At 44.2% G+C, this 26,571-nt stretch overlaps 1 protein-coding gene and 1 non-coding gene across 2 annotated transcripts in view; both read right to left on the reverse strand.

The window, feature by feature from the left end:
* Nucleotides 1-26,571, reverse strand: part of SLC6A20 (solute carrier family 6 member 20) — a 140,711-nt gene that overhangs the window by 78,894 nt on the left and 35,246 nt on the right. The window contains exon 2 of the mRNA XM_030190010.1: nucleotides 4,147-4,287. Coding sequence (XP_030045870.1) covers nucleotides 4,147-4,287 — 141 coding nt within the window. The remainder of the gene's footprint in view (nucleotides 1-4,146; nucleotides 4,288-26,571) is intronic.
* On the reverse strand, nucleotides 10,453-10,547 carry TRNAI-UAU. The gene is made up of 2 exons: nucleotides 10,510-10,547; nucleotides 10,453-10,488 (listed from the first exon to the last, which is right to left on the reverse strand). It is a non-coding gene; the product is annotated as a tRNA-Ile (tRNA).

Here is a 26,571-nt window from a genome sequence, read left to right on the forward strand (position 1 = left end):
TTAAGTTATCATAAACTATGAATTGGGCCTTTTGTTATTCTGACCCTTATCTGTGGAATCAGTTGCCAGAGGAAATAAGAAGTTCAGATAGTTATTTGCAGTTTTACAAAACCTTGAAAACTTGGCTTTATGTAAGCTCTTTTGGGCAATTGTGAATGATGTGTCAGGTCATTCTTTTATGTGCCATTAACTTTTCAGCAGAGTGTTGACAATATGGAAGGGCATTTTAGATATGACATCTAAGTCGGACTTTAGACACATAAAATGTCTCAAATCCAAATAGCAAATGTAATCATTTTTGAAAACGCAAAATATCTATCTTTTTTTTTCCCGATAATACCATTTGTAACAAGGTTCAGTAAAAGGGCCTCTTAATGTTCCCTCTTGGTCTCCAGTCATATGGGCTGATCATTTTTTTGTTAGATTTTCCACTGAAATGGGAACAACTAGGACAAAATAGACAAAAATGTAGTAAAACTTATTTCTCTAGAGGAAATATTGATTCTGGTCTGTTTTGGGAATGGTTTTCTCAAATAGAACGTCTCGAAGACTATTGTAACTTTGAAATGAATTGGAAATCATGTTGTACAACTACTTTAGATGAAATTGCTCCATTACAGAGTAAGACCAAATTAATTAGGAAGAGCTATAAGTGGTATGATTCTGACTTATTCTTATAGAAGCAATTATGCAGAAGGTTAGAGCAAAAATGGCAGAAAACATCAGATTCTGAGATATATAAGAACTGGAAATCAGCTATCTATAAATATAAAGTTTCCTTAAATGCTAAGTGTACAACTTGGTATTCTAGTTATATGGGTAATGATGTTTCGGATATTAAGGCTCTTTTTCATTTAGTCTTGACCTTGACAGATACAGCTCAATTCACTTGTCCAACAGTGAATAATGTTCCTACTTCCTCACAATTGGCTGATGATTTTCAGTCTAAAATAAGCAATGCTAGAGCATTGTTTCTAAATAATGAGATTCCTAATGATATTATGGCTTTTGAAAAGCAGCTAGGGATTTTGGTAGATCGAATTTGGTCCATCTAGCCCAGTATCCTGTTTTCCACACAGTGGTCAAGTCAGGTCACAAGTACCTGGCAGAAACCCAGATCGTGGCAATACTCCATATTACAAATCCCAGGGCAAGCAGTTGCTTCCTATGTCTGTTTCAATAGCAGACTATGGACGTTTCCTCCAGGAATTTGTCCAAACTTTTTTTAAACCCTGAAATTGACCAGGTATAAGTGGGTGTGTTTAAATGTAGATGCATAGATGCTGTCTTGTGCTAGCATTCTGTAATGGAATCCGGGCATTCAAATGCTGTTTATTGAAGTAGCTCTTGGTGCATTGCATCTTGGCGCCTAACTTTTGACATCCTTTAAAGAATTGCCCCTTGTACTCGTTACTTCCTTGTTCGAATCAGGGTGCCTTCTCCTTATGGTGACTCGCACTCATTGTTATTCCCTGATTTTGACAAAGAAATTAGGCACTGAATAGGCACTGAAGGAGGATTTCTATTGCAGTTGTGTACCCTGTAGACCACAGATGTCTGTACTGCAACTGGTATTATCAATTAGTCTTGCTATATTGTGCACTGATTGGTGTTCTGCCCCCGATAGCCCTATACTAGTTTTTATAGCATAGCTCTAAAATGTGTTTAATGCTATTCTCACTTCTTAGGATTTTAGTGCTGCGGTCACTTCCTGCCATGGTATGTAAGCAATGCATTGTGTGTAATGTAGTGTCACATGTACTGCAACCACCCCTGCTTATCTGTATAACTAATGGTCTTTTCTCCTGCAAAGGCCTCCTCTTTCTCTCATCCGAGCTTGTCCTTTGCCTATCTGCTTTTATTTCATGATTATCTCTACTATCTTTGTTCTGAGGGTCAGAAAGGGTATGACTTCTCTCTCCAATCAAGGACTACCCTCTATGACCTTCTGTACAACCTGGTCTCAGGCTCTGGCCCTATTGGTTCCTTCACCACACCTTCTGGCCTTGTGGGTGTTCTTTTTGGTCCCTTTGTCCCTGCAAGCTCAATCTTGGCTCAGAAGCATGTGCTTCTCTGCTCCCATGAAGTGAACTTGCCTTTTTACCAATACTGCACAACTCAACACCTCACCTCTGAACTACCTTCATCTACCTGCCAATTCTCCCACTTCTACCATAAAGCCTTCCTTTTTCTCTGCAAAACTCTACCTCCACCTACTGCTGCAGCATTCAGAACTATGAAGTCTCTTGCCTTAGGGCAACAAGCTTCTGAGAATCTACAAACTGTGAGTATATTAGCTACATTTATTCACTAAAGTAAATTTTGAAAAGAACAGAGACTTCTTCCATGTGCTGATGTCCTAAGTTTATACTCCCTGGATAATATAGCACTTGTACACTTTAAGAGGGCCAGGACAATCGGTCACTTCCATTCTCCATTCTTAAGCCTTGCTGATGTAACAATGCACTTGCAAGCAGGATGATGTGAACAATAAAGGGCAGTTCTACAACTGGGTGCCCACACTTCAGCACCAGTTGCATGGGTGAATGTACAGTATACCTGTGCTTCTGCAGGTAAGTGGCAACAAAGCAGCTAAGTGCCATTCTGTAAGGGCAGATGTACGTGGCATAATACGTAAATGCAAGGTGGGGGGAGGGCGTTTTTATGGACTGAGCATGGGAGGGGCATGGGCAGTGCTACCGCTTGCATGCATATCTTATAGAATATTGTAAATTATGTGTGACCCAGTCAGATTTATGTGATGCAATACACCAGGTCTGTGGCTGGTGTAAGTGTGGGCACCTAGATTTTAGGCAGCCCAATACTGGATTACACTAATATTCTATTATGGAATCCAGGCACCCAGATTCCATTATAGAATGGACTCTCACTGCATGACATTGAGATCCCTAAAAGGAGGCACCCCGGTATGTCTACACCATGCCCCAAAGCCTTGTGGCAGTTGCACCTGCAGAAACCTAAAGGCATGATGACCTGCACGGGGCTATTGGTAGATGGAAGAAAATAAAAGAGATGGGTTTGCATGGAATAGAAGGAAGACAAGAGAAGAGCAGGTGATGCACCTGGTCAGGCAGTAGCACAAGGAGGGAGACAGAGCCAGTTCCATGGAGTTGCTGACAGCAGGAGGCAAATGATGTGCTCTTCCCTCCCTAGGCTCCGTTTGTGTCTCCACTCCAGTGCTAGTTGTGTGATATAGAAGAGGAGGTAGCAAACCACAATAACCACACTACTAAGCTTATTCATATCCTTATCTCCTATAGCTGTCTGATTCATTGTACTCATTAGACCCGATCAGCTATGAGAATTGAAAGAAGTAGTGACCTGCTTAGAAGGACGGTGGAGTGAGACCAAGAGAGAGGAACTGGAGATGAGATCAAGGGAGGGGAGACAGAGAAGTGAGAGCACAAAGTGGAGTGTGAGGGGAGAAGATAGAGAAAGGTAACTAAGGGGGAGCAAGACAGAGGGATGAATTCTGTACCTGGTGCTTAATGCATATTAATTCATTAACACACCTTAGTAAATAGACCTAAAAGGGAATGACATAGGCAAAAGAGAGGCCTCAGGAAGGTGAATAAAAGTCACATATCTAGATAGGTCTATAACCTTATGGGGGCAGAATCAGAAATGAGAGTTAGGGAGACCTTGTTTTCTGCATGTCTGAAACATTCTGGCCTGTCTGAATAAATTTGCAAATGTTTTAAAACAGCATAAAAAAATATCATATTATATCCATGTACTTACTTGCAGTCAATTTCCAGTATATGACCTCTATTTCCCTACTGAAGGCCCAACTCCCAAGGGTAGAGCGATCCTTAACTCCTTTGCGAAGCAGCAAACCGAAGGACCAGCTATTCAAAGTGACTTCTAATTCTCTGTCCTTACAGTGGTTAGAACTAGGGACACAAGATGCTGTTATGACCATTTGGTTCCCAGGTTCAGCTTCTTGTTTTTGGGTATAATATAATGCATGGTGTATTATCTTTCATTCCAACTGGTAAGGACACCACACCTAGCCATTTTAACCTGTGAAAGTTTTAATTAAATATAACATCAGAAAGTTGCCGTGAGAGGTGGAAATGGACTCTAGGGTTAATAGCTATACACAAGAATGACAAAATAACATACCGACCCCGCTGAGATAAGGGCTTATGGTTTTCCATGCGCCTATACTCCCTTGACGCATACGTTGCCCAACTGCTAGCTCCAAGTATAGCAGTGGCATCCCTTCTACGATTAACATGATGAGGTAGGGAATTAGAAAGCCACCTGCACAGTAAGAGAAAAATAATGTAAATGTCTGCAAAATGTTTTCTTATACTTTTCCAGCTACAAAACCATATTTCATCATTGGAATTCCTTCTTTTTTCTACTTTATAAAGTAGAGATAAAGGGGTCGATATTCAGCTGGTGGTGGTGAGCATTTTCTTTTAGCTGACACCAGCTTTATTCCTGGATATTCAATGCTGGGCCATGTCCGGGCACTGGTATTGAATATTGAGGTTTATGTGGCCGGCTATCTCATATCCTGTTAAGTGTGCAATATTCAGCCCCTAACTGCATAAGTCGTGACACCACGTAAACACAGGACTGACGTTTATGCAGCTCAATTTGCCCGCTAAACTTAGGGGTCCTTTTACTAAGGTGCATTGAAAAATGGCCTGTGGTAGTGCAGGCACGTGTTTTGGCCGCACGCAGGATCATTTTTCAGTGCACCTGTAAAAAATACCTTTTTTGAGGGGCTGAAAATGGACATGTGGCAAAATGAAAATTGGCGTGCGTCCATTTTGGGTCTGAGACCTTACCGCCAGCCATTGACTTACCGGTAAAGTCTCACGCTTTAACCAGGCAGTAATGATCAACGCATGTCCAAATGCTGATTACCACCTGCGTGCCAGAAAATAAAAATATTTTCTGATGCGTGTATCGGACACGCGTCAAAAATGAAATTACTGCCTGGGCCACGCGGTAGCCGGGCAGTAACTTGGAATTGGCGCGTGTTGGGCACACTTAGGCCCTTATACGGCTTAGTAAAAGGACCTCTTCGACTGTTAAGTGCTGAATATTGGCATTTAACCGTATAAGTGCTGACTCCATCCCTGGACCACCCACAAAGTAGCTGGTTTTGAGTTTAGTGGGCTGTGGTGATATTCAGCAGCACTAACTGGTTAAGTAACACTGAGTATCAGTGAATAGTCCCAAACTAGTGATTTAACTGGCCAAGAGCTGTTTCTGGCCAATAAAATTGCCTTGAATATCGACCCCATAGATTATTATTCTCTGGTTAACCTTCTTACACTAGTGTGCTGATATTTAAAGGCACTTATGCAGTGCGGGCTGCATCAGAGCTTTTCTTATCTGACAGCTCTACAGATAAATTTGGCTGTTTTTATACACAGAATGACTAAATATATCTGCCTAGAGAAGGGGATGAGAGAGAGTGGCAAAAAAAAAGAATGTTTATCTATTATTTAGGTTTTACTCATACCTTTTTTAGTAGTAGCTTGAGGTGAGTTACATTCAGGTACACTGGATATTTCTCTGTTCTAGGAGGGCTCACAATCTAGGTTTGTACCTGATGCAATGGAGGGCTAAGTGACTTGCCCAAGATCACAAGGAACAACAGTAGGATTTGAACTGGCTACCTCTGGAGTACAAGACTGGTGCTCTAACCACTAGGCTACTGGTGAGAAAGTCAAGCCTGACATGCTCTTACAGTGCTGATCAGGGTTCAATTGTGATTCTGCCTCAAGCTTGTTTTACATGCACATTGGATGGCATGGAGGAGTGGCCTAATAGTGCAGTGGACTTTGATCCCAGTATCCTGGGTTTGATTCTCACTGCAGCAACCTGTGATCCTGAGCAAGTCACTAGTCCTCCATTGCCTCAGGTACAAGTAGCATGATTGTGAGCCCCTAGGGACAGAGATAGTACCTGCTTGTAACTGGATTGTAAGCCACATTGAACCTCAACTCTGTTTGGGATAATGTGGGATACAAATGTCTTACAAAAATGTAAAAAGCTTTATACATATTCAGACAAAAACAATATGTATCTTCTGCCTTACAAATGATTCATCTTGTTGTCTTGATCTGGCTCCAGGAAATAACACATATTTCAGAATCTCCTCTGTTGATGGGGACTCCAGTATCTGGCAGGTAATTAACAGGTCAATATTCAAAAGATAAAGTTAGCATTTGTTTGAAAAGCCAGCCTCAGCATTTGAATTATCTATGTATATTCAGCACCACTATCTGCAGAAGCAGCAGTGCTGAATATACGTAATCGGTGGCGACCCAGCGCTGGCTATTTATTTATTTGCAGCATTTGTATCCCACATTTTCCCACACACAAGCAGGCTCAATGTGGCTTACTAGACAATAAGAAATTGGGTCAGGTAAGGGAGGGGTACATGTATAAAATAATAAGGAATAAAATTGTCCTTTGAGGCAATATAAAGTAGAGTCTATTGAGTAGCATCAGTAGGGTAGGCCTTACAAAACAGATAGGTCTTTAAAGATCGCCTAAAGTCTTGATGATCATGCAGCGTTTTAACACAGTTCGGTAGTGCATTCCACATCTGCATTCCTAAGTAGGAGAAATTACACGCGTAGGTGGTTTTGTATTTAAGACCAATGCAACTCTTTAACAAAGCTTACAATAACCACCCTCATTGATACAATTCATCCCCCAAATCACCCAAACACACCTAAAACATTTCTCATACAACCTACCCAACATCAGCCCATCTATCACCTCTCTTACTTCAGCTTATGATCAACTGTATTTAAATCATGTACTGACTTTATCATAACCTCACTCTGTAAGCCACATTGAGCCTGCAAAAAGGTGGGATAATGTGGGGTACAAATGCAATAAATAAATAAAAATAAACTGGGATAATGAAGATTCATATAATTATGAGATGATCTGATTCTATTCCTCGCCGTAAGACCAAGTAAATCAATCATATAACCCAGGGCTTCACCATAGATTATTTTGTGGACTAGAGTACAAAGTTTGAAGGTAATACAGTCCATAATTGGGAGCCAGTGTAGTATCCGATGAAGAGATGTAACGCTATCATATCTCGTTTTGTTGAATATCAATCTGGCAGCAGTGTTCTGGGCTGTCTGGAGTTTTTTCAGAAGCTGAACTTTACAACCCACATATAATCCATTGCAATAGTCTAAATGGCTTAATGCCAATGATTGCGTCAAGTTGCAGAATATATCCCTTGGAAAATAGGGTCTTATACGTTTTAGTTTCCACATCGAATAAAATATCTTCTTTATAACGGCCATAACTTGACTCTCTAATGTAAGGTGGCTATCAATAGTAACTCCTAAAATTTTAAGGTTATCAGAAATAAGGAGAGAATAAGTTGAAGTAACGAGGGTAGCAGGCTTTTAAGTATTATATGAGGATGAGACAATAAGGCAATGAGTTTTTTCGGTGTTCAATTTCAGCCAAAATGTGTTAGCCCATAAATCCATGATGTTCAAGCAACAATCAATGTCTTTGGAGATATCTGAGAGGTCACGTCTGAAGGGGATATAAATTGTGACATCATCAGCATAAATAAATGAGTGATAGCTCTCTTTGGATAAGATGTTTGCCAGAGGGGACATCATTATGTTGAAGAGAATCGGTAGTAGTGCTCTAGAAATGTTAAGTAGTAGTAGTAGTAGTAGTACTCCACAATGAGCCTTCCACGGTGACGAAATACTTGTTGTTGATTTCACTTGGTACGATCTTGAAGTGAGGAAACCCTTGATCCACTTAAGGATAGCACCTCCAATCCCGTAATGCTATAAGGAAAGCAGCAACGTTCAGCTGTTTATCCAGATAGTTATGTGGTTTTTGCTGTCCTAACTTATTCATATAGCTACCTGGAAAGCAGCTGGATATCACCGACTGAAATAAGGAAAGCCCAAGTTCCGCCCTCATACTATCTGAATAGTCCCAATGAGATGGCCCATAGGAGACTCCATATTGTCTTTCTTTCTTAGGATTTATTTACTGCCTTTTTTAAAGAATTCACTCAAGGCAGTGTACAGTAAGAATAAATCAAACATAAGCAATAGACAATTACAGCAGTAAAAATATTCAACTGGCCAAGAGCTGTTTCTGTTTAGCTCTCTTTGTTTCCCTATTGAGAGATTAATAAGCCCTAGTTGTGGGTGGAATCAACTCTCATGTATTTTCAACATGCCTAGGAAGTATTTCTTAAACATATCCAAAGGTGAGACATTAGAAGATTTGAGCAAGTTTATAAACCTGAGGTTATATCTTCTATTTGAGTTTTTGAGACCTTCTTTTTTTGTATCACAAGACCAGACTATCTGTGATTACATAGTTATTAATCTCTTCTGAGGAAAGCTGATGCTCTAATGCTTCACTTTCCCTAATATGATCTATCTTCCATTCTCCTTAAAGGATTACAGACTGTCCAAACATGCCTGCTCTCCCATGCCCACTGACACGATCACATTACTCCATTTTAATGAAACACCAGTGACTCCCCATTATCTATTGAATCCAACATATTATCTTAACATTGACTCACAAAAGTCCTCTTATTTAGGGTTCCTTCTTTCCTGTCCTCTCTTATTACCTAGTCCCTGCCAGTGTGCTGGAGTGTGCATGGGAGCCCACCCATGTTCTGCGTTCTTCCACTGAATACTGTCTCACTATGCCCTCGGTTTAATGCTCTAGACTGGAGTCAACACCTCCCTTTGCTTTCTTTTATATTGCACCCTTCTTCTGTAAATATGTGTATCATTGAATATCTACAAAGAGTAAAGTGGAATGGAGAAGGTTATCACCAACCGCAAAGCCAAGTGGGGTTCACAATTTCCACAAAAGTTCAACAGCACGAAAGGAAGTGGCAAAGCTATAACTGTGCTCCAGTGGCACAATTGGTTAGTGTGTGGTACTTATATAGCAGTACTTGCCGAAAGTCATGCTGAGGTTATGAGTTCAAGCCTCACCTGGAGCATTGCCTTTAAGGCTTTTGTAAAAGCCGAAACACGGCCGTGTAGGGTCAGAATAAAGTTTGTGTTTTGGAGCATCTTATCCTGGTATTCTGTTTGATCTCTTGAAGTTGATCTCTTTTCCACTCCTCTTGGACATTTGGGATGAGCAATTGTATTCTTCATTCAAGGCCACTTTGAAAGCCTATCTCTTCACTTTGGCCTTCCGTAGTGGGTCATAGATCTGGTCTTGTTGGTGTTAAGCAATGAGTCCCTGCCCTTTCTACCATGTACTTACCTTTTTCTCTTTCTTCATTTCATCGGTTCTGTTACCTGATTGTAGTTCTTTTCTTTTCTGTTAATTTTTGTTTGTAAACTGCTGTGATTCTTGTTTGAAAGGTTAAGGCATATCAAGTACTCAATAAATACGTTTGTGTTTATTTCAGAATTTAATGAATCGCCAATCTATGGCAATGCCAAATCTAGGTGATTTACAAACTTAACTGTAAATGAAAGGAACTCCAGTCATGTACAGGAAAGAGCACACACTATAAAACCATTCATCCAACAAAGACAAGAAATGAAATGAAATACAAAATGTATAAAAACATGCCAGTGCCACCCATGTCCCCGTATCCAATGTCACTGAACTTCATAGGCCCCAAGAAATGAATGTTTCTTCAATATAAACATAAACTGAGATTTGTTATTATGTTAGCAACAGGAAGTAATAAGCCAGTGCCTACCTGATATAACCAGTATTTATTTCTTTATTTATTTATCAAAAATGTTTAAGTCAACAATCTGTCCCTCACTCATGGATGGCTTAAATGCTTTCAGGTACAAGGGAAGAGTAAGAGAAACCTCACAGCACAGTACCAAAGGAGTCATTTGATACTGCCAAGGGATCCTAACAGGGTGAGTATAATATAAAACTGTGAGATTACAGTATAAGGATTCATCTTGGTAACCCAAGTCTTGCCCTTTACTAGCTCAGGTCCACAACAACCCAGACCGGGGTCACAAGGAAAATGTATTTCTCTCTCAATGCTCTATTCTGTCTCCACTCAGCTCATCACTCATACCATCACAGCTTCCATCCAATGAGCCTGGGAGTGGGCCAATGGTCTGGAATAGAAATCTGGGGTTTGGGAAGCTAAGAGAGTCTCACTTTGGCATTCCTGTCAGTCCATGAGCAGGCACACTCACTCTCTGCACTCCCGGAATTTTGTAGAATACAAATAACTTTACAGGAACTTCTGTAACAAACTCTTCAAAACTCTTTATAAACATTGTCCATCTGAGATTATTGGTGATAACCTTCAGCACGAAAGGAAGTGGAAAAGAGATCAACTTCAAGAGATCAAACAGAATACCAGAATAAGATGCTCCAAAACACAAACTTTATTCTGACCCTACACGGGCCGTGTTTCGGCTTTTACAAAAGCCTTAAAGGCAATGCTCCAGGTGAGGCTTGAACTCACAACCTCGGCATGACTTTTGGCAAGTACTGCTATATAAGTACCACGCGCTAACCGAATGCGCCACTGGAGCACAGTTATAGCTTTGCCACTTCCTTTCGTGCTGTTGAACTTTTGTGGAAATTGTGAACCCCACTTGGCTTTGCGGTTGGTGATAGCCTTCTCCATTCCACTTTACTCTTTGTAGATATTCAATGATACACATATTTACACAGACTCCTGTCCTTTACCCATCCTGTTGGGCCAGAAATAAACTAAGGCTGCTTCTGTTACTCTTGATATCAATCCAACTCCTTTAGGCACAAACCCTTTATGCAGTCCTTCTTCCAGTGACACACCTCGCAGGGCTATACTCTGGCCTTGAACAGTCTTCCCCTGCTCTGTATCCTGCTTCTAGGCTGGACTCCCCTTATCCACCTGAAGCTCTATCTCCTTCTCAGTTGCCACTTAGAGGGGCAGCAACTACTCCTTTACTTAGCCTGCCTTTATTCCTTTCACTCCAGGATTCCCCAATGCTCCCAAGGGTCCGGGCGGGGTACAGGCAACTAAAGACTTCATGCACCTTACTCCAGACTCTTTTATTACTCTCCAAACTCCACCCCTGCTGCCACTCTCTACAGGGATTCACTTTATCTGTCCAACATCTCTGCCAGCACCTCCCATGAGCAGACCTCCAAATTCACATGCCACCCACTGGCAGGGACTTCCCTCCCCCCCCCCCCCCCAGGACCTCTGGAAAAATCTATCACTGCTATTCTAGTAATACCCATAACACAGGGTATTACATCTTCTAGAAAACATGTATTTTTGCATGTTTTATTACTTTTATTACTCTCCAAACTCCACCCCTGCTGCCACTCTCTACAGGGATTCACTTTATCTGTCCAACATCTCTGCCAGCACCTCCCATGAGCAGACCTCCAAATTCACATGCCACCCACTGGCAGGGACTTCCCTTCCCCCCCCCCCCCCCCCCCCCCCCCCCAGGACCTCTGGAAAAATCTATCACTGCTATTCTAGTAATACCCATAACACGGGGTATTACATCTTCTAGAAAACATGTATTTTTGCCAACTCATCATTTCTGAAGAAGTCTTGTTTCACTAAACTATCTTTCGATTTGAACACCACCATCAGTATACTAAGTACGTTTTGAGAGACTGTTAATTCTGGTTCTTAGGGCTCTGGATCATTGGCTTCTCCCTTTTGGGATGAATCACCTGTAGCTGTTATAAGTTGTCAGGCCTTGGCAGACCTAGAAGTTGATTCCCCTTACCAATAAGGACACAGGAGGGGGCTACACTTAACACTGCATATGGTGTTGTCAGTGGCAGTTGAAGGAATTTGGTATCTTTAAATGTAATAACAAATCCTGTATTCATCTGATTTAATTACAGTGTCTTTGCTGTGCATCTGTGATACTTCGAAAAGCTTCTTCCTAGTTCAAGTCATATTCTGCTCATTTTTGAATAACAAAATGTACAGTTTTCCCTAGAGTGCTTTTCTAAGTTAAATGCATTGGTTTTCTTTTCATGGGGTGCTCTATTTAAAGGTTCACTGTATCCTGGAAAGGAGCGGGAGAGATTTCCTAGCCCTCTTCTTAAACGGCAGGAAATTCTGGCCGATGATTGAGTTTGATATGTATTTATTTATTGGAATTTATTTATTTGTACCACAGGACCAGACTATCTGTAATTACAAAGATATTAATCTCTTCAGTCGTTCGGAGTGTTGGGTAAAAGCGGCTTTGGAAATAGAATGTTGACACCAGTCAGGTTGGGCGCTGCTCTGTGTCTTCCCATCAAGGGAACGCCAATCAGAGAAAGCTTTTAAAGTGAAGATAGTTACAGCTGAAGCAGCAGCCTATGTAGGGGTTAACATAATAAGCTGTGGACTAAGAATATGTGCTGATAATCAATATATGGAGAGTGACCAAGATGGCGGCCAGATGTTGAAGCACAGCATTCCTCAATCTCTGTTGGGAAGCTTCTTCATTTCTCTTGTTGCTTGATAGACTATGCCCCATATGAAACAGAAGGGGATAGTGAAGGTGTTATCCTCCCCCTTTCCCATCGGCCAGATCCTTGTCCCTGATCCACAGAACTATGTGGCCAGATTTCAGCCGGTAAGGTGGAATGAGAGCCCTGCAATGCGGCCCAGCGAAGGAGTGCTGGACCTTTTGGAGCAGGAGAAATCGTTGTCCCCACTGGATGCTAATGTTCCACGGTGTCCAGTCGTCCTGCATGAGGAGACTGCAGACTCCCAGTTGGTGGGATTCTCAGAAGCTGGGGCCTGTGGTGGTGGGAGCCCCCCTCAGTGAGAACAGCTGAGTGTGGACTCATTTGAGAAGCCAAGGTGCTGGCTACTTCCATGGCAATTATGCTGGAGACACTTTAATCAGTGATTAAACAGATGGATGAAACTATTAAAAATCAGTGGCAGAATTACAAATCTAGCAAGTAAAGTTGAGATACTTTCCCAGAACCGGGATAAGGTTCATCAGGAATGAGTGGAACAGTTTCACTTACACAAAGGGAAATAAAAAATCTTGAAGAGACCATGACTGTGTCAACTATAGTAAAAGATTAGAAATTTATGCATAGAAAATTTGAGCAACTAGAAAATTATAATCAAAGACTAAACATAAGAATTTTGAATTTCCCCAGATTAATGGGAATAACCCCAGTGGATTCCTTTAAGAAGTGTCTTATAGACTATTTAAAATTACCTCTTGAAGATGTTCCACCTTGTAATAAAATTTATTTTTTGCCAACTGCACAGAAAAATGCCACAGATAGTTTATCTTCCAAGCTACAGGTGATGGACTTGCAAGTTCAGACTTCTGATAAAGATGGTTTAAAAGATCTTTCTGCGCTTTTGGAAAAAGGTTTTTTTCGAAACTACCAAGAGTGGAACTTTACTAGTTGCTTTTGTTTTTGAGCAAGATTTGAATTCAATTCTGTGACTTTATTTTAGGAATTCTGGTGTTCCCATTTATTAGTAGTTCAAAGTGGGTAACAAAATGAATAAAAACGGTAATGTTGAAAAATTAAGACAAAAACCTTATAAACAAATCAGTCTTTAAGTTCTTACAAAATGAAAAATAACTGACAGAACTTTGAAGTTCAATAGGGAGAGAGAGCCAAAAATGAGGAGCCTGGTAACAGAAGGACACTTCCAAAGTTTTTTTATATTTAACATTTGAAAAGGAAAGTAGAATCAAGTGAAATGGATCTCGGACTTTCATGATTCCACAAATGAAAGGAAAAGAAATCAGACTAAAAAATAGTCTGGGAATGTACCATCAAACATTTTAAATATTATACAGGCCAACTTAAATAAAACTAACAAATGAATAGGAAGCCAATGCTGAGAGGTGAGAGCAACAGTACAACTGTCAGATTTTTTAAGACCAAGAATAAGTTTAGTGGCAGTATTCTATAACAATTGTAGTTTAAGATGCAATTTCACAGTAAGAGATGAATAAAGGGCATTACAGTTATCTAGATGACTTAAAATACTAAAATGGCGAAATGTGTTCTAATGACATAACTGACATAGCTTGAAGAAAATGATTTGAGTTAGATGATTCACTTGTGGTTCCAGAGAAAGAGTAGTATCTAATATAACTCCAAGGATCTTAGAAGGCCGATCAATTTTAAGAGATAAGTCACTAGACACTGGGAGGGAATCTACTCAGGAAAGATGGAAGGCATTCCTTGCAATGAGAGATGCATCAAAAAAGCTACTTTATTGTTAGCATATCCATGTAGGTGTGTGGTGAAATATTTGGGAATGAAGTATGTATTTTTTTGCCCCAGAACATCTTAGGTCTTTTATTGACGTAAAGAAAGTAACCAGCGTTGTGTCATCATAATTAGCTTTAGGCTGTTTGAATGTTCTAGCTAAGGGCCTCTTTTATCAAGCCACACTAGCGGTTCCTGCGTGGCAAGTCCAATGGAACCCATTCAAAGTAAATGGGCTTTGTTGGCATTACTGCACCGGGAGCCACTAGCATGGCTTGATAAAAGAGGCCTTAAGCCTTTTCTTTAATTCTCTTTTGCTTTATTTTTGATCTCCTCTTCTATTTTGGGGTCTAAGGAAGGGCTTTACCTTTGACATTTCTTAATTTGTATAGCAATATTGATTGTGGTCAAATCACGTTTCTTCAATATATAAATCTGTCTTCTTTCCTTTACTTTTCCTTTTAATTAATATTATGCCCTGTTTTTTCTTGTGCAAGTATGTTGAACTTGTAACAATATTTGAAATCTATATAAATAATTTTCACCTCCAATTCTGAAGCTCACAGTGTGGCAGGGAAACACTGAAGCCCTGTACTGTTGTAGCCTGCCAGCACCACTCACTCTCACTGTCACTCATACACCCGTGCTCAGCCACGCCACCAGCCACGCCCCATCCGGACATAATTCGCAACCCCAACGTTCGAATAAAGCCCCCAAGCTCCACCCACGTCCGTGAAGGGTTCGTAACTTCATGGTGGTGAAGCCTCTCTACTTACCATGTCTCTCGGACACGCCCTCGCGTCGACTGTGATGACGTGAGAATTAGATCTCCACCCCCCAGGGCAAGGCTGCTTCTCACTCCCCAAGCACGCCTCCAGCCTCTATCACCCCTCCCGCCACCAACTCCCACTGACGCAACCCGATCCCCCTGTCCATGACAGCTGCCGTCTCCCAAACAGCAGGCTGGGACCGACACTACTTCCAACTGCAGCCTTCACCTTGCTAACGCCCCTTTCATTAGTTTCAGAAACGGCCATTTCAGGCGGCCGAGATATCCGGTTTGGCCTGTGGCCTGTAGCTCCGCCCTTGTGCCCCTCCACCGCCCGCAATTACGTCGACGGCGCGTCCCTCCGCCTCTCGCAATGACGTCGATGGTGGGGTGGGGAAGGCAGAAGCCACGAGTCACATGGACAGACGTTGACGGCAGGGCAGGAAAGGCAGTGACTCTGGGCAAGTCACTTAACCCTCCATTGCCCCATGTAAGCCGCATTGAGCCTGCCATGAGTGGGAAAGCGCAGGGTACAAATGTAACAAAAAAAAAAAAAAAAAAAAGAAGGCACACAAAAATGTGACGGACGCAGGGGGAGGAGCAGGAATACAAAACAAACAAAACCGCGACGCATGCAGGGCGAGGAGTACAGAAACACGCGGAGCATGTTTCCCTACTCCTCCTCTGCCCCCCTCCCAGGCGCATCACCCAACCACCTCCTCCCCCAAGCACATACCTCCCAAACAATCGCCATGCCGCTCATCAACAGTGCCCACAGGGACGCAGCTTCCCAGACAGCATGGAAGAACTGTGAAGGGAGGGAACCTACACGCAGGAAGGGACAGCCCATTGCCACAGAGCCTCACAGAAACTCAGAAGAATAATTTCTAAACAGAACCCAGGCACCTCTGTGTCACACAGAAGGAAACAGCATGAAGGTATCTTCAACATACAGAGGGATAGAAAGTGTGACAGCCTCAATCACCATAGCTCAGGGACCTCAGGGCACAGATGGCAAATAGCCTGACACAGCCACCCTCCTGGGAACACCCCCTCAACTACAGAAACCAGGATCACATACGCACTTCCACACACTCATTCTCACACACACACTCATTCTCTCTCACACACACACACTCGCACATTCACTCTCTCTCTCTCACACACAGTCACTCTCACATACACTCTCTCAAACACACACTCCGAGGAAAACCTTGCTAGCGCCCGTTTCATTTCTGACAGAAACGGGCCTTTTTTACTAGTATATAAATAAAGGATTAAAAAAAAAATGAAAATCAATATACATACAGTTTCTGAACACACATTTAAAAAAACCTATTTACTTTTAAAGTAGCAAAATAATTGCACATAAATTTACAGTAGCATTAAGAAATGCACACACACAATAAAAATTGTGTGCACAAAACTGCAATAATACATATGCATAGTTTTCTGCATTGGTTGTCTCAGGGACAATTTCTCCAGTTGAGTTAGTTGTGCACATACCTTATAGAAATCAATCTCATTCCTAAACCAGGGCACAATCTCAATCTCTCAAATTTACTGCTAACACTCGCTGTAATGCTTGCAATGTGCCAAAGAGGGCTTCTTTCTGCAGTTCATAAGATGCAGTGCTTTTTTTGTGCCGGTACGCAACGGTACGGCGTACCGGCACCTTTTTCTCCTCCTCCCCTCCCCTCCCATTACTTCCAGCAATTCGCCTCTCTCCTGCCCTCCCATCGACGTGCAGCGATTTTTCCGTCCCTCCCCTGCCCTCACCTCTCTCATATCCAGCGATTCTTCGTCCCCCAGGGTCCTCCTTCACTGCCTGTCAGCCAGTCGGACTCAGAAGCGAACGGTGCAGGCAGCGATTGGCTGGCAGCGTCGTAGCTTCCCTCTGCAAGTCCCGCCTATGCGTAAACAGGAAGTTGTAGGCGGGACATGCAGAGGGAAGCTACGACGCTGCCAGCCAATCGCTGCCTGCACCGTTCGCTTCTGAGTCCGACGCTGGCTGGCAGGCAGTGAAGGAGGACGCTGAGGGACGAAGAATCGCTGGATATGAGAGAGGTGAGGGCAGGGGAGGGACAGAAAAATTGCTGCACGTCGATGGGAGGGCAGGGGAGAGGCGGAGAATCGCTGGAAATAATGGAAGGGAAGGGCAGGGGAGAGAGAACTGCTGGAAATCAATGGGATGGGAGGGAAGAGCAGGGGAGAGAGAATTGCTGGACATAGGATGGGATGGGAGGGAAGGGCAAGGGAGAGAGAATTGCTGGACATGGGAAGGGCAGGATAGAGAGAATTGCTGGACATGGGATGGGAGGGAAGAGCAGGGGAGAGAGAATTGCTGGACATGGGATGGGAGGGAAGGGCAGGGGAGAGAGAATTGCTGGAAATCAATGGGATGGGAGGGAAGGGCAGGGGAGAGAGAATTGCTGGACATGGGATGGGAGGGAAGGGCAGGGGAGAGAGAATTGCTGGACATGGGAAGGGCAGGGGAGAGAGAATTGGACATGGGATGGGAGGGAAGGGCAGGGGAGAGAGAATTGCTGGAAATCAATGGGATGGGAGGGAAGGGCAGGGGAGAGAGAATTGCTGGAAATCAATGGGATGGGAGGGAAGGGCAAGGGAGAGAGAATTGCTGGACATGGGAAGGGCAGGGGAGAGAGAATTGCTGGAAATCAATGGGAGGGAAGGGCAGGGGAGAGAGAATTGCTGGACATGGGAAGGGCAGGGGAGAGAGAATTGCTGGACATTGGATGGGCTGGGAGGGAAGGGCAAGGGAGAGAGAATTGCTGGACATGTGAAGGGCAGGGGAGAGAGAATTGCTGGACATGGGAGGGAAGGGCAGGGGAGAGAGAATTGCTGGACATGGGATGGGAGGGAAGGGCAGGGGAGAGAGAATTGCTGGACATTGATGGGAGGGCAGGGATGAGATAATTGCTGATCATGGAGGGGAGGGCAGGCAAGATAGAATTGCTGGACATGGAGGGGAGAGAGGAGAATTGCTGGATGGGGAGGGGAGGACAGGGAAGAGAGAATTGCTGGACATGGAGGGGAGAGAGGAGAATCGCTGGACAGGGAAGAGAGAATTGCTGGACATGGATGAGAGGAGAGAGAGGAGAAATGCTAGAAATGGATGGAGAGGAGAGCAGGAGATAGAGGAGAATTGCTGGACATGGATGGAGGAGTTGGCTAGGAGAGAGGAGAAATGCTGACTTGGATGGAGGAGAGGGGAGAGAGAATTATTGCTTTATATGGATATAGAGGAGGGAAGAGAGATGAGAAATGCTGGACATGGATGGAGGGGAAGAGAGAGGAGAAGTGCTGGACATGAATGGAGGGGAGGAAAGAAAAAAGAAGATGCACATGGATGGAGATGAGGGAAAGGGAAGAGGAGAAAAACTGCACATGGATGGAGAAAATAGGCAAAAGCTGGATCCATGTTATACCTCCTCCAGTCAATTCCATGGAGGAGGACCCAGCTTTTACTTATGGATGCAGGGCAACAAAAGAAGAAGAAAGGAGGAAAGTAAAGAAATAAATGGAAAGAAAGCCCTGGAAACGGAGTTAAGAGAACAGATAGAGAGCAGCAGAATCAGAGACTGGGACCAATATGGATAGAAAAACAAAGTCACCAGACAACAAAGGTAGAAAAAATCATTTTATTTTCATTTTAGTGTTTGGAATTTGTCTTATTTTGCACTGGGTATACCGGAGCTGTAAGAGCTTACAGAAATTATTTATAATGAAAAAAAATCACATTATTTTTTCTCCTATACTAGTATAATATTTTCAATGATGTCTGTTTATATGCGCCATGGCTGGTAAAAGGGGTGTGGCTAATGTGGGTGTGGCTATAATAGGGGCGGTGCCATGTGTGGTGACCCCGCCCACAATGAGTACCGGCACCTTTTTTTCTACAAAAAAAGCACTGATAAGATGTAACCTGGATAGGCAACTTATGCAAGTGTGCTTGGAAGATTTTTTTTTATCAAGCCAATGGCACCCAAAATGATGGGAAATATTTCTGTAGCTTTCTGCCATGAGAGTAATTCAGGTATGAGAGTAATTGTGTAAGTGGGTGTCTGGTAGGAGCCTGTTCTATAAAGCAGTGACGTAGCTACGTAGGGCCAGGGGGGGCCTGGGCCCCCATAGATTTGGCCCTGGACCCCTCTGTCGACGACCCGCCTGACCCCCCCTCCCGCCACCAACCGCCATCGCCATCACCTGCCTTTGCTGGCGGGGGACCCCAACCCCCGCCAGCCGAGGTCCTCTTCTTCTCGCAAAAGGCTTCCTTCTGTTTCTGACATCCTGCACGTTGGCTTTATGCCATTGTTTAAAGATGTTTTTCTCTTTTGAAAATGAGCCCCGTGGAGGGGCATAATCAAAAGGGACGCCCAAGTTTTTCTGAGGACGTTCTCACAAAATGTCCCGGCAAAGGGGCGGGGAAACCTGTATTATCAAAAGAAGATGGGCGTCCATCTTTTGTTTTGATAATACGGTCGGGGACGCCCAAATGTTGACATTTAGGTCGTTCCTAGAGATGGTCATCCCTAGACTTGGTCATTTCTGATTTTCGGCGATAATGGAAACCAAGGACGCCCACCTCAAAAATGACCAAATGCAAGCCCTAGGGGGCACTGCAGTGGACTTCAAAAATTGCTCCCAGGTACATAGCTCCCTTACCATGTGTGCTGAGCCCCCCCAAAACCCACTACCCCCAACTGTACACCACTACCATAGCCCTTATGGGTGAAGGGGGCACCTAGATGTGGGTACAGTGGGTTTCTGGTGTGTTTTGGAGGGCTCACATTTACCACCACAAGTGTAACAGGTAGGGGGGTGGGCCTGGGTCCGCCTGCCTGAAGTGCACTGCACCCACTAAAACTGCTCCAGGGACCTTCACACTGCTGCAATGGACCTGAGTATGACATTTGAGGCTGGCATAGAGGCTGGCACAAAATATTTTTAAAGATGTTTTTTGAGGGTGGTAGGGGGTTAGTGACCACTGGGGGAGTAAGGGGAGGTCATCCCCAATTCCCTCTGGTGGTCATCTGGTCAGTTTGGGCATCTTTTTATGTCTTGGTTGTAAGAAAAAAAAGGACCAGGTAAAGTCGTCCAAGTGTTCATCAGGGATGCCCTTTTTTTCCATCTTGTGTCGAGGACGTCCATGTGTTAGGCACGCCAAGTCCCACCTTCGCTACGCCTCCGACACACCCCTGTGAACTTTGGTCATCCCTGCGACGGAAAGCAGTTGGGGATGGCCAAACTTGGCTTTCCATTATATCGATTTGGGCGACCCTGTGAGAAGGACGCCCATCTTCCGATTTGTGTCGAAAGATGGGCGTCCTTCTCTTTCGAAAATAAGCCTGATAGTAACCTATGGCACTTTGTAAGTCTAAGTGCTTTCAAAATTAGCTCCATTGTCAACAAGGAAGCTGACTGCCTTCTTCTGCAGAAATTCGCAATCATCTATTGCATATTAACAGCTGTGGCACCGTGTGTGAGTAGTCCAGTATCTTTCATAGCATACTAGAAGCTGTGTTAATGAGTAACACATCATATACCTTAATGAGAATCCCAACCAGCGGCTGGGTCAGTAGCATGTGCAGAAGTACCCTTGTACCTTGGCTTAATGTGGGAAATGTGTGAATCTGTTTTTATACTCCCTGACATTTTCACACTGACTAATAATCAGTAACAGTCTAGTTGCAGACTGTAACCTACTGAGTCTTTTCCTCCTGCTTCTCAGTCTGAGTGGGCCACTTTGCTGATCATTTCTACAGATGATTGCACTTCTCTTTGTATTTAAAACAGCAGGCCACGGCAAAGCTGGATTTTACCCCATAAAAAAATATCTTCCTATAGTTAGAGGGGGAAATTAAACAAGAAATGATAATGGATAACATGTCTTTAATGCAAAGAATACACTAATGTGGTATGATATAGATTCCAATCATCAATGGGATAGAACTATACACAAACCAACAAGATTATCCCAACCTTCTATATAGGAAGGCGGATGTAAAACAAATTAATCAGAAGAAACAGCATTATAACTCTAGCAAGGGGAATTTATGGATCTATTTCTAGGACCCAGGAAGGATGGAAACATCTCATTTATCCCTTCCAGAAATGTCAAAACTGCCCACCACCCATTTGTGTCACACTGTATTTGATGCTTGTATAGATTCCCAGAACCTCTAATATAAGAAGTATAAATTTGCCTTTTGCTGACATCAGTAGTTGCCAGGCAGAGCACTGCACAACACTTAGACTTTCCATCTTCTTCCAGCAGGGAGAAGGATCTGGAGGCTTGACAGGACAAGTAGAGGGAGAGAGTAGTTTTAGGAGAAACCCCCTCTGAGTATAAAAACCTCTCGGCTCATTTGCATAACTGTCTTTGGTTATTACTTCCTCAGCCTCTGACCCTTGGTGTGAGGGAAGAGCCCTTCAAGCCTAAAATTCTAGCCATATAGACCCCCTCCCAAAAGAGGCATCTGACCCCCCCCCCCCCCCACATAAGGCATCTGTTCCTCCCGACCCTCCCAATCAACCCCTGTACCAACTCACCCACCTCCAGAAAAGCCCCACCCCAAGCATTTAAAACCTGCCTCCCATGCCCAATTCTCCCCCAACCCATCTCAGGACTGACCTGGGAGTCTGCTAATCCAGAAGTCTACTCTCAAGATTACTGCTAGGGGGGAAGGTGCCATTTTGGAGGAGGCACCAACTCAGGCAGCAGCAGAAAGGGACTGCTGCTGCTATGAGGTAGATTTCTGGATTAGCAGACCCCTGGGTATGTCCCAGGGTGGGTTGGGGGTGGAGGCACGAGGATACGAGGGTTGAATTATGAGTGCCAGTGCAGGGCTTTTCTGGAGTGCATTGATTGGGAAGGTCAGAGGGATCAAATTCCCTATGTGGGGGAGAATTGGATGTCTTATGTGTGTGTGTGGGGGGGGGGGGGAGAGGTGTTTGAGAGGGGAGAGGCAGGTGTTTGTGTTGGGGATTGGAGTGGGATAGGGAATGCTGACTTGGGGGGCTGGGAATCGGGAGGGTCAAGGATGTGCTGCACAGCCACCGTACTTGACAGCCACACTACCATAATCCTGGTAGAGGTTGTGACAGCTATTTTGAACTGGGAGTCACAATGGGCAGGAACAAGTAGGCATCATTCCTGCCCTTTCTCCACTAGACCACTAGGCATAAAAAAGTGAGTCTAGCATCTCTCACCATCTCTGATCTGGTCTCTCACTTTCTTCTCCGCCTCCCCCACCAGAGTTCAGCATCTCTCCCCTTTCTTTCCTCTCACCTCCTAGTCTGGTATCTCTCCTCCCTCTGTTCTCATACTCCACCTGTTGGTTTGGTGTCTCCCCCTCTTCCCCTTCCCCCATCCTGTAGGTCTGACATCTCTCCCTATCCCCTCCGTCCATGGGGTTGGTATTCCACCCCAGTGGATCTAACACCTTTTCTTGCCCCAACCACCTTGTCCAGGTTCTCTCCCCCTTTCTTCCTCTTCACTTCCCAGTCTGACATCTCTCTCCCCCCTAAGAATCTGACATCATTCCCTTTTCCCTCATCCTGCCTGGCATCTCTCCCCTCTCCCCAGCCTCTCACGGGTCCAGTGGCATCTCTCCTCCCTCTTCCCGCAGTCATCGATCAGCAATGAACTTGGCCAGCGCTGAAGGCACGCTGTTTCCAGTTGCCACGGTACTCCTTTCTGCTTGGTCGCACTCACAGAAAGCTGCATCAGAAAAGCCAGGAACAAGCAGAAAGGAGGATCAGACCAGCCAGAAGCAAGGCACCTTCAGTACTTCCCATGGCTCACTGCTAGTCAAGGACCATGGGAAGAGGGAGGAGAGATGCTGCCGGACCTGCCAAAAGAGATCAGAGAGGCAGCAAAAATGGCTTTTGTGTTGCCAGTTTTAAGGGTCTGCCGGCAGGCAGCCTGGCCATTGCAAAACCTGCCAGGCCAGCTGGAAACTGGCCAGTTGGCACTCCTACTATGATGCAACTTCCTGATCCAAAGAACAGGAAGTTGCATTAGAGAGAAGGCTCAGAGCCAGTGTGAGAAATGGGAATGTATTGCCGCTTGATGCTGGTGAAGAATTAAAGGATTAAAACATACCTGGGGTGGGGGGTTAGGTGACACCCTGATTTCCTGGAAGGAGACATGCCAGGAGTCTTCAGCTAGTGGGGCTTGGGGATCCCCTCCAGCCACATTGTTGCTGGGTGGCCCTCAGTCCAAAGTGGGTGGGCCGGTGTCCACCTGGGCACACCTGTGTCTACACCACTGGGATGCCCAAAAGGAGGTGTCCACTTACAGAACTGCCCCATAATCTTCAACTTCTTGATGTTAAGCTTACATTTGTGACAGCGTACTTTCTCCATGTATATTCATTTTTCAACCATCCATCGTTTCCTTTTTTACCATTGTGCAGGTTAGTTATACTTATTTTTTTATACAATTTGTAACTTGCCATTATTGCTAAAATAGTGCTCAAAGTGAGATACAGGTCAAAAAATAGCAGGTAACAATAAATCTTAGCAACAAATCCTGAGCGTTACATAATAATCTATGAACAAAAGTGAATGGAGCTGCAGGTTATGGCAGAAATCCTATGATTAATGACACGCTGCCAGAGTTTTCTCAAAGGGCTTTCACCAGCTCCGTGCTCTTACAATGTTATATAACAAGGTGCTCTCAAGCAGCTCTGTTCAGCACACCGCAACCCTGCCAATGAGATGAAGAGCTGACAGCTTATGATAAAGTAGCATTCAGCACCATTTCTGAAGACACTGTTTGTGATGCAATTAGATCCGGTGAGGTGCCGTAATTGACCTGACTTAAGTGGTCTGTCTTTGTCTTCACATGGATTTGTGTGTGGATGAAGTTCATTCCCCCATGCATGCCCAGTACCATAGGAGCCGACTCTGTGGGTGCTTGAGCACCCCCAATATTGAGAAAATTCCATGTATGTGTCCATGGAGGGGTTATTTCCACTGGGCTTAGCACCCCCAATAATTTTGAAAAGTTGTCTCCTATGCCCAGTACTACTATCATTTTGATCTGAGTCGGAGCCAAGCAATTTTATTCTTTGCAGAGAATAGCGGAAGCACTTTGTCGGATAGATCACTCAGTAATTACTGCACCTGCCAGTACTGTTCTAAAAAACACATATTCCACGGAATAAGAACATAAGAGTAGCCATACTGGGTCAGATCAATGGTCCATCTAGCCAGGGCCGGTCAAACCCGGTAAGCGGGGTAAGCGCCGCAGGGGTGTGCCTGCCTTCAAGGGCGCCGCTGCAGTGCTGTGCCGCCATAATGCGCGACCTTGGTGCTTTAAATCTTTTAATTTACCTCCGTTCCAGCAGTCGCATCATTTAAAAGCCCTGCCCCGTCCCTAGCCTTCCCTCCCTTCGTGAGTTCGTTCCGCAATCCCGCCTTCTGATGTCATTTCCTCGAGGGGGGGGACTGCAGAACGAACTCATGAAGGGAGGGAAGGCTAGAGATGGGGCAAGGCTTTCAAATGATGCGGCTGCTGGAATGGAGGCAAATTAAAGATTTAAAGCACCAAGGGCGGCGGGGGATGGGGCGATTCAGACGAAGGAGAATCGCTGGACAGGGGCAGGGTGGGAGAAGAGAGAAAGAAGATGCTGGGGGGGGGGGGGTGCCAGAGACCCTAGGACCGGCCCTGCATCTAGCCCAGTATCTTGTTTCCAAATAGTGGCCAAGCCAGGTCACAAGTGCCTGGCAGAAACCCAATTATTAGCAACATTCCATGCTACCAATCTTGGGGCAAGCAGCTGGCGTGCCCTTGGGTCTGTGCAATTATGAGTAGAGAAAGAAAGTTATGTAGTGGTGAAACACAGATCTCTTGACTGACCACCATGCTGCGCTTTCTTAGGATCCTCCCATCCTAAGCTCTTTCTTTAGAAGAAAGCCTCTATTTTTTTGACTTTGAGTTCACCTCTGCTGGATCTGCTGATTAGGTCAAAACCAGCTTTTCTGAATGAAGTCTTTCCTTTCTTTTCTCCTTGACACAACAACAAAAAAAACAATCTCATATTCAGCATGTAATCCCTTGCATTAACATTCCTGTTCTAGTAGACTCTATTGGTCATGCCTAGCACTGTAAATGAATGCAGTCATCACAGTAATTGATGTAAATGAGTTTAATACCGAGCAATAATCTGTGTCATTTGAAGTCTTAGGGGTCCTTTTACTAAAGGGCACTGAAAAATGACCTGCGCTGTTGTGGGCATGTGTATCGGATGCGCGCAGGTCCATTTTTCAGTGCGCCTGCAAAAAATGGCTCTTTTTTTTTTGGCCGAAAATGGATGTGCAGCAAAATAAAAATTGCCGCATGTCCATTTTGGGCCTGAGACCTTACCGCCACCCATTGACTTAGCAGTAAGGTCTCACGCATTAACCAGGCGGTAATCGTCAGCACACATACACTGCCAATTACCGCCCAGTTAGCGCCATGCTGTAGAAAATAAACAATATTTTCTGTCACGCCTATTGGACGTGTGTAAAAAATGGAATTACCACCCGGGGCTTGTGGTAGTCGGATGGTAGTTACAAATTGACGTGTGTTGGACATGCGTAGGTGCTTACGTGCCTTAGTAATAGGGCCACTTAGCTTGGGACTCCCTAGCTGGGCTTATATTAACAATCACCACCTTGGCTGTTTTTGTTAGCCCATACTATTTGAAAGGTAACTACCATAACCTTCAAGCAGCTTCTCTTTCCCTAATTTGATCAACACATTGACTGAATACATACTTAGGCGTGATTAAATAATTTAAAGGGGCAGAGCACATTTTCTTTAACATGTTCCTCAGAATCCTCCTCCATCTCCACACCAAATAAAGCTTGTGCATAGGGTATTCACAATGAATATTCATTAGAAACATTTGCATATATTTGCCCTAAGTTGTTATTGCACATATTTTGGTTTTCTTGAACATACAGATATGCTGGGGAATCTGAGGATTAGAGTTGAGAAACACTACTCTTTCAGAATCTGCCCTAGCGTGGGTTATGGCAACATTTGCACCTAAGAATTTCCCCTATTTTTACCCCTTCACTTTCTTCCTTCTACAAGCTGTCCATTGCAGCAATAGTTCTTTGAAGAAGACCATTGATCATAGATTCCACTGGATTCTAGATTCACCCCTAAATGCAGCTGTTGAGAATTCACTGGAGATTCCCTCCTCCTACCTGTGGAACACAGCATCCCCAGGCTTTGGTGACCCAAAAAACAAAAGTCAAGTCCATAGAACACAATTCTTAACCAAGCAAATTATAAATGTAAAATGTGCTCAGTATCTTCAGTTTTCTTTTCAAACTTGTTTTCTCCTATTTTGGAGGAACTCTTTTCCCCTTTATATAGAACTAGTAAAAAAGGCCTGTTTCTGACAAAATGAAATGGGTGCTAGCAAGGTTTTCTTCGGCTCCCCTGCAGCCACCCATGTCCAGCAACCCTCCTCTCCCCCTGCGCCCACTGCAGCCACCCATGTCCAGCGACCCTCCTCTCTACCCTGCCCCCCCTCCAGCCACCCATGTCCAGCGAC

Source organism: Microcaecilia unicolor, chromosome 1 (genome assembly GCF_901765095.1).
Source record: "Microcaecilia unicolor chromosome 1, aMicUni1.1, whole genome shotgun sequence".
Taxonomy (NCBI): Eukaryota; Metazoa; Chordata; class Amphibia; order Gymnophiona; family Siphonopidae; genus Microcaecilia; species Microcaecilia unicolor.